At 32.6% G+C, this 8,675-nt stretch overlaps 1 protein-coding gene across 2 annotated transcripts; it reads right to left on the bottom strand.

Moving 5' to 3' along the window:
- Positions 1-293: 293 nt before the first annotated feature.
- LOC127247752 (putative calcium-transporting ATPase 13, plasma membrane-type) lies at positions 294-3,499 on the bottom strand. 2 transcript variants are annotated; one of them, XM_051269756.1, is made up of 2 exons: positions 770-3,499; positions 294-688 (listed from the first exon to the last, which is right to left on the bottom strand). In XM_051269756.1, the coding sequence occupies exons 1-2, from the start codon at positions 3,473-3,475 to the stop codon at positions 431-433; spliced, it is 2,964 nt and encodes a 987-aa protein (XP_051125713.1). In that variant the 5' UTR covers positions 3,476-3,499; the 3' UTR covers positions 294-430. The 2 variants fall into 2 exon arrangements, with proteins under 2 accessions (XP_051125713.1, XP_051125702.1); XM_051269745.1 differs by having other exon boundaries at positions 294-3,499.
- Between the last annotated feature and the right edge of the window lie 5,176 nt (positions 3,500-8,675).

Below are 8,675 nucleotides of genomic sequence, written 5' to 3' on the forward strand. Positions count from 1 at the left end.
AATACATATATTTTGGCGAGCCACGCACGCATGTTCAGCGCTGAAAGACCATTCCAAAAAAAATCACTTGTAGAATTATTTCAATACAAACTCCATTTACCATACTAAAATAATAAAAGAAACGAGTTACCTGACTTAAAAATCATTTACTCTTTTATTATTAATTTTTTAATGAGGGAAAATAATGGTAAATACTCTAATAATGTACTATAGAAACTATACACAATTATATACATAGTGACCATAGTCGAAAATTATGCCAGAACAATTTTGCAATTCTACATATAATAGAAGAGTAAAATGTATTTACAAAGATAAAATGTATTTATATTAAAATTCAAATGAAAAAATCAACAATCCAAATAATAATTTTCTCATAAATAAATAACTAAATAAACATACTTCAACCACAAATAACAGACTTCATCTTCTACCTCCCATCCCTTCTGAGCTTCTTCAAACTGAAATAACTCAACAATGGCGTCTCCGGCACCGGCACAAACTTCACCGCCCAACCAACAGGCCAAGTCACAGCCGCAATTCCCACACAAATTCCCCATTCTCCCAAACTCAGCCTCTCCGTATCCGCAAACTTCTTCAAAACCTCCACCATCACCACCTGCAGCGCCACCGTCGCAGCCACGATTCCGACGAACGCCTTATTCCCTAAAACCCCCTCGAAAATATTCTTTTTCTCAAGCTTTCGCGCGTTAAATTCGTTAAAAACTTGACACAAAACGAATGCGTTAAAAATCATTGTATCGTTCACCTTCTCCGTCACGCCGAAAATCGATTCGCCGCCGAACTGGAGGGTCAGCAGAATAGAGATTTGGTAGAATGCTTGCGCGGTCAGATTCCGCCACATCACGTTCGTGATGAGCGGCTTGGATCGCCCGACCGGATTCTTCTCCATTAGCTCCCTCGTCGGCCGCTCCGTCGCGAGCGCCAACGCGCCGAGCGTATCCATTATGAGATTTAGCCACAACAATTGCACCGCCGTCAACGGCACCTCGCCGGCGGAGATCGCCGCGACGAAATTGATCGCCAACGCCGCGACGTTTACGGTGAGCTGAAATTGTACGAACTTTTGGATGTTGTCGTAGACACATCTCCCCCACCGTAAAACCGTCGCGACGGTGGCAAAGTTGTCGTCGAGGATGACGATGTCCGAGCTTTCTTTCGCGACTTCCGTTCCTTGGATTCCCATCGAAAGGCCGATATCCGCTTCCTTCAACGCCGGCGCATCGTTCGTGCCGTCCCCCGTCACAGCGACGACGTGGCCTTTTTTCTTGAGGCATTCGACGATTAGAAGCTTGTCGAACGGTGACGATCGCGCCATTACGCAGATTTTGTCGACTCGCGCCATTCGCTCCTCGTCGGAGTAGTTTCGGAACTCTAATCCTTCGATTACTGATCCATCGGTCGCTTCTTGATTGCAGGAAAGTATTCCGCACTCCGTCGCGATAGCCTTCGCCGTGAAAATATTGTCGCCAGTTATCATCTTGACATTAACTCCGGCGTGTTGGCAATCTTCGACGGCTTTCTTCGCGCCAGGACGGCAAGGATCTTTAAGCCCGACTAATCCGAGGAGAGTTAAACCGTCGTCACGAATCGTGATATCCTCTTCGGCGATTTCTGAAATCCGACTATGGGCGAACCCTATGCATCGAAGACTTCCGGCGGCCATTCCTTCGATTATACGATTGAATCGCACCATTTCGTCGCTATCGAGCAGTTTCATTTTCCCATCCGAATCGTAGTAAGACGAGCACATCGCGAGTATCATTTCTGCAGCGCCTTTCCAATGAACGTGGCGCGAATCGTCGTCGATCTTCCTCGTCAAAACGCCGCTCCTTTTTTTCTCCGAGTTGAATGTTTCGACGTTAAGAATCGCGTAATTCTTTTGCACGGCGTCGATGTCCATTTTCAGCTCGAGAACTGCCCACGATAGTATCGCCTTCTCCGTCGGGCTACCGGAGAATTCGAATCCAGCTCCCGACTCGTAAACGCCCCCCATTGTGTTGAGCCCGACTCCTTGCCGGAGCAACTCGACAACTTCTCCGGCGATCGTCGTGCGATCTTCCTTCCCTTGCCAAAACTTCGTTACTTTCATTTGATTCGTCGTAAGCGTCCCCGTTTTATCGGTACATATCGTCGTCGCCGAGCCCATCGTCTCGCAAGCCGAGAGTTTCCTCACCATTGCCTGATCCGCCATCATTCGTTTCATCGAGTACGCCAACGTTAGCGTCACCGCCAACGGTAGCCCTTCGGGGATCGCGACGACGACGATCGTCACGGCCGCGGCGACAATTCGAACCACGGCGTCGACAATGTCGTTCGCATTAGTCCTACCGCCGACGAACTCAGTATCCCCTCTCTCGTTCTTCGTATTCCCCGTGAAGTATCGAACAAGAAGCACGACGAGAACCGCGAACGCTATGGCCAAACCGACCTTCCCGATCGACGATGTCAAACCGTTGAGCCGCGATTGCAACGGTGTCTCCTCGTCTGAATCCCGGCTTATCGTGCTCATCATTTCGCCCCACGTCGTGTTCATCCCGACGGAAGTGACGAGCATTTTTCCGTAGCCGTCGACGATCTTAGTCCCCGAAAACAAGAACGGATTTGCTTTATATTCGACCTCGACGTGATCGCTCTCCCCCGTCATGCTCGATTCGTCGACTTGTAAAGAATACCCGTCGACAAACAACCCGTCGGCAGGAACTTGATCGCCGATCTTCAAGCAAACGACATCTCCCACAACAACGTCAAAAATCGAGATCTTCTGCCGCCTCCCACTCCTCACGACTTCTACGGAAATATCACCGCTTACCTTCGAAAGCTTCTCGAACTGTCGACTCTGCCGGAAATTACTCACCGACGAAACCGATACGACGAGAAACACCGCGATAAATATGCTCCCCCCATCGTACCAACCTTCCGTCGGACCGTGTTGCTTAATACCGAATCCGAGGGAGAGCGCGGCGCACGCAAGTAGAACGACGATCGTCGGATCCTTAAAAGCCTCCCATACGAAACCAACGAAGCTCTTCGCCGCGGGTTTCTTATAACTATTGCTACCGAAAGCTTCGCGTCTCGCCGCAACATTTTTCGGATCGTCATCGTCGTTAATCCCGTGCCATCGATCTGTCTTGAGCGACACGGAAATCCCTTTGACCCCTCCGAGTCGAGCCAAATGGCGCGCGCTCTTACCCTTGACGAGATTTGAGAGGCTCAATCGATCGATGCTCGAGAACAAAGGATGTTTCTCGGAAACCTCGATAACAACCTTTTCCGACGAAGTCGTTAATTTCGGCGTGGCGGCGCGGCGGAAGCGAGAGAGATCGAAGGCTCTCGAGCAATATATTACAACGAAAGCCATTCGCCATCTCCGTCGATTCGACGCGGTTATAGCGTCGTCGATCAACAGTAGACGGTCCATACATTCCACTTTAGCTCCAACGATTGATGCCATTGCTTCGTCGAGATATATATTTAGAAGTATGATACAAAATGTATGTAATCATGTGTGTATTTATACATATATATATATAGGGATTGTGTGTGGAATGGATTTTTAAATTTGAGATGTTAGGGTTCTTGGAAGGTCCCCTTCAATGGCGGTGTAATTTAACCGACGTGAATGCATGGAATAAAGATGATCCATCCAACTAGGATTTTTGTGAAGATTAATGTTAATTTTGTCGAAATAATTAATTTGGTAAGAAGCCTACGTGCATTGCAAGAAATCTGTCGTAAATGGTAAGGAAAGGATTGTTCGCGCGTATGTATTGTGTATTAATTATCATATATCTATGGGTCAACGCGGTGCCATGTCGGGTCAATGTGATCACTGCTTCTTTTTTACTCTCTTAGAGCATTTGTCTACACTTAGGGTGTGTTTGTTCCAGTTTTGGATTTTGAGTTGAGATTTGAATAGTTATATAATGTGATATAAATAGGTGTTGATGTGATGTTTTAAATGTAAAATTGATTTTTAGTATAATATAAAAAATAAAAAATAGGTGTTTGATTTGATGTTTTTGAAGGGAAAAAATTGGATAAATAGTGTAAATCCAATCCAATTCCCCAAACAAACACACCCTAGTGTTTCTACCTTATTATCTCTTTTATATCTCTTTTCCGCATTATATTTATATTATAATTTAAATTATTTTTTTCTGACACATGTTATAGTATCAATACTTTTATCTATTACTTTTACAATTTTATAAAATTCATCACAATTATTTATTTATATATATTTTTAGTATCTAATAATATATAAATAATATTTATTATGTAATATTATATTTTATTTTTAAAATATTAATTTATATAAACTATAATAATATTATATAAATTTTTATATTATGAAATATTAAAATTATTCGAATTTGTAAAATTAATGACATTTAAAAAACCGAATGATTGAAATAAACTCGAATTAATATATTGTCCGAATAAATTTTCGTTTCCGATAGTTTTATTAAAGAATTAGTTAAAGAAAAATTGAATATAAAAACATTTAAAATTTTAAATGTTAAAATTAGATATATAAAATTTTTTATTGAAATAAATTTGAATTTGTATTGGTAAAATATATATTGATAATTTGAAATTTTAAAATTTAAATTTTAAGTTATAATTAATTAAACAATTATTTTTTTATTATTTTTTTAAAGGTAATAAGTTCTTGATAAAAGTAATAAATTATTATTAACTGTATTTTCTAATACACATTTTATTATAGTAAAAACTAATAAGGTAATGAGAAAAATAATGAAGATAATAGTAACGGATACTCTTATCTAGCATAGATACGTAAATAATTAAGAATATATTAATAAAATAATTATAAAATAAAATGATAATAATTAATTTATATAATTAAATTTTAAGATATAATTAAAATATATAATTATTTTTTAAAAAATAACATAAAATATAAAATAAACAAATAAAAATTATGACATAATATATGAGACATAAAGATTAATATATTTACTAATAAAGAAATTAAAAAGTAAAATAATAAAGGGAAAAAGGAGTAATTATTAGTTGTATTCTAATTTTCAAATTCAAATTAGCAGTATTCAATTTTAATAAAATTACAATACTCCTTGTTTCAATACAATACTCCTGTTTACTATTTTTATCTGTTCTAAAATAATAATCTCATTTTTATAAATAACTATATCACTATAAAGTTATCCCTACTTTTTCATTATTATTACACAATTGTCACTACTTTTTACACTTATACACTCACAAGGGCAAAAAAGTCTTTTATCCGAATTTTTTTACCCACTACCAATATAATATCAATATTCCTTAAATCTCGTACCAAACACAACCCAAATTATAGTTTTGGGACGGAAATAGTATTATTTTTTAATAAAAAATCATACACCTTCAAAGTGGTTTTTTTTTTTTTTTTTTCCGTACATTTTAAATATGATACTTTCTCCATTTCATTTAAGATGATACGTTTTGTTTGGATACAAGAATTTAGACAATATATATTAATTATTTAGATAATACGGATTAGTTATTTAATTAAATTGATTTATATTTGTTAAGTGTATTTAAAATTGATAAGTTTATCAAAAATAGAAATGAATCGTCTTTTGTGGATCGGACAAAGAAAGAAAATAATCATTTGTAGCGGCAGGGACGGAGAGAGTACCATTGAATTTGTCTCGTATTTTTATTTTCCTTCGTTCCACATAATTTGTCCTTTCTTTTTTTGGAAATATAATTATACACTTTAATCACATTTTAAAATTCAAATTTATAATTTTTTTAATTTTAATTAGCTAGTCATCTTAAACTTAATTTATAATTATTTTTATTAAATTATAATTATTTTTACTAACACCTTTTTTTAATTACTTACTAATTGAACAATATATAAAATCTTATGCCTAAACTAAATAGGACAATTTAAGTGAGACAGATGAAGTATTTTTTAAAACAAAATCAAAACTCGTATCAAATCAAATGAGTATAAATTTATGTCTGAGGATGTATTTTTGTGTTTGTTGTGTCCATTTTAGAAGTCATTTTAGACTTCTTTTTCATTTGATAATTAATCTTTTTGTTATTATTTCATTCTAACGATTCTTTATAAAATTAAATTTTTTATTACAAAATATCATATTCAAACTAATAATCAAAATCAAATTTTAAAAATAATTACCAACTACGCGCACACAATACCTTAAACGGGAAAATAAATAAATAAACAAACCAAAAAAAACTTGTGTGCTCTTATTTTAAACTTACTAAACTTAATATTATCTAAAAATACATGCAAGTTAAATATTTTTGTTATTATAAAACTTACAAAACATTTCTTAGATCCTAAGGGATTAGGTAATATGAACTCTTACATTGTCAAAATAATTAAAGTAGACATTAATTATTATTATTATTATTATTATTATTATTATTATTATGACATGGGAATCCGCAGCCGCTAAGTAGACATTAATTATTGAATTATATATGAAATCTTAATGGATAAGATAAAATAATTAGTAGTTAAAATAAAATCACGATTGTTGTATAGTAAAAAAATAAAAAAATAAAAAAAAAAACTTATAGGGAACTGATTGTGAATTTTAAATGAATTGGTATAAATTACTTAGAATTTGAAATACTTCATAAAATACGTCATTTGATTGTAGAAGGTATTCGAAATGACATCGTATAAAAAAAAATATTTAAAATATTAAAGGATGTTAATTTAAAATTCACAATCAATTTTGAAATTTATCGAACAAAACTAATGAATTTGACGAAGTCGTTTAAAATATATATATTCATATTGTTAAGTAATGAAATATTGTTTTGTTGTAAGTTAATTAAGATATAATATATATTTTATATTTTAACGATTTTAAAAACTATGAGTTTGTTTGACTTTAGTTTTGGTTTGAGTTTGAAATTTTTTATTTAAATTTTGGTTCAAATAAATGGTCTGACGTGATATCTAATAATAATAAAAAATAAAATAAAAATAAAGAATTATAAGTAAAGTTCATATTTGAATTAAAATATGCCTAAATAATTTTTTCATGACTATAAAATTTTATATGGCATTGAAACTGATCATTGTTCAATAAATTTTATTTAGTTTTATAGCAATTTTATATCATTCAACATTAAATTTAAGATTTACATTATTATCTTCTTAATTAATCAATATTATATTGAAATTGATTATAATTAATACTTCCTTAGTCGGTCAAATTAGGAATATTTTCTTTGTAACTTAAAAAGAAATGTCTATAAATTTGGCGGATGAAATGATATATATTATTACATTCAATATGTTCTTAAAATTTTATCGACTATTAATAAATAAATGCATTCTCTTGTTGCAGCCATAACTTTCCATTGAAATTATATTCGATATTTATTTTCTATTAAACATATCATGTTAATAATAATTTTTATTTAAATTATTGTTATTTTCTTGAAAATAAATCAAAACACCAAAAACAATGAAAACACAAGCAAGAAATGTTCATTTTCTACGAACAAGCATCTCTTAATCTTTAGTAATATCCTAAAGTACTTCACACTTTTTTAGTGTGTGGAGTTGGTTATAGTATTTTTGTATTATACAATTATTATTTATAATTATATATATATATATAATTTTTTTACAAAATATTCCATTCAAATTATCATTCAAATAAAAAGTAAACCAAAATATAATAAATTAAACTACAAAAAAAAAGTAACACATTGACTTTCCAAGCCAAAATGGAATAAAAAATTTTACAAGAATATATATATATATATTATAAGACTATAGTTGTCTTAAAAAAATACAAGTCGGAATTTGGTGCCTTTACACAATATGTTGGAAAATGTTCGAGACGTTGCATGCAAGAAAATTAAAAACACAAACACACAAGAATTAAAGAAAGACTTTCGAAATAAAGGGAATGCTTTTTTACTATCCAATTTTCTAACCATTTTTTTAAAAAAAAAAAAAAATTATATCTAATAATTATTTTCACCTAAAAAATAACTAAATAAAATGACACCACAAAAACAAAGAACTTTGAGGCTTTTTTATATATTTTTTAATTTATTTTAAATTTTATATAAAAATATAGTATTATTTTATCTAATAAAACATTATTTTAAAACTTCTCTTTCAATACAAATTACAAATACAAAACACAAACACAAACATGTCCGATAATACAAAAAATATATAGTCGTGCATTCTGTGTTGATCCGATCAAGTTATCCTGATGGTGATTTGATCAGATCAATATATGTCATACGCATAACCGACATATATTTATAAATGGTATAACATATATCGAATTATAATATTAATATATATAATAAATATGTTGAGATATATATAAATATATGTTCATTACATGTATAACTATGTTGATCCGGTCAAATTAGCATCATGTTGACTTGACAGATAGCAACTGATCCATACCCTAATATAATATTGTGGACAAAAAATTGTGTTATTTTTAATAAACACATAAATTTATACAAATTATATTTGATTTGAATTTAAAGCTGGTCCTATTATCTAAATGGGTCCTTTGATTCTCCTTCCGAGTCGATTTGTTTTTCAACTTAGTTTTCGATGGCTTCTTTGATCCGAAGAGGTTTGGTCTTGGATTTGA

The sequence above is a fragment of the Andrographis paniculata genome, unplaced genomic scaffold, assembly GCF_009805555.1.
Source record: "Andrographis paniculata isolate CXL003 unplaced genomic scaffold, ASM980555v1 Contig11END, whole genome shotgun sequence".
Classification (NCBI taxonomy): Eukaryota; Viridiplantae; Streptophyta; class Magnoliopsida; order Lamiales; family Acanthaceae; genus Andrographis; species Andrographis paniculata.

Excerpts from the sequence above, each read along its gene's own strand:
- LOC127247752 (XM_051269745.1), bottom strand. The coding sequence starts at position 3,475 with ATGGCATCAATCGTTGGAGCTAAAGTGGAATGTATGGACCGTCTACTG.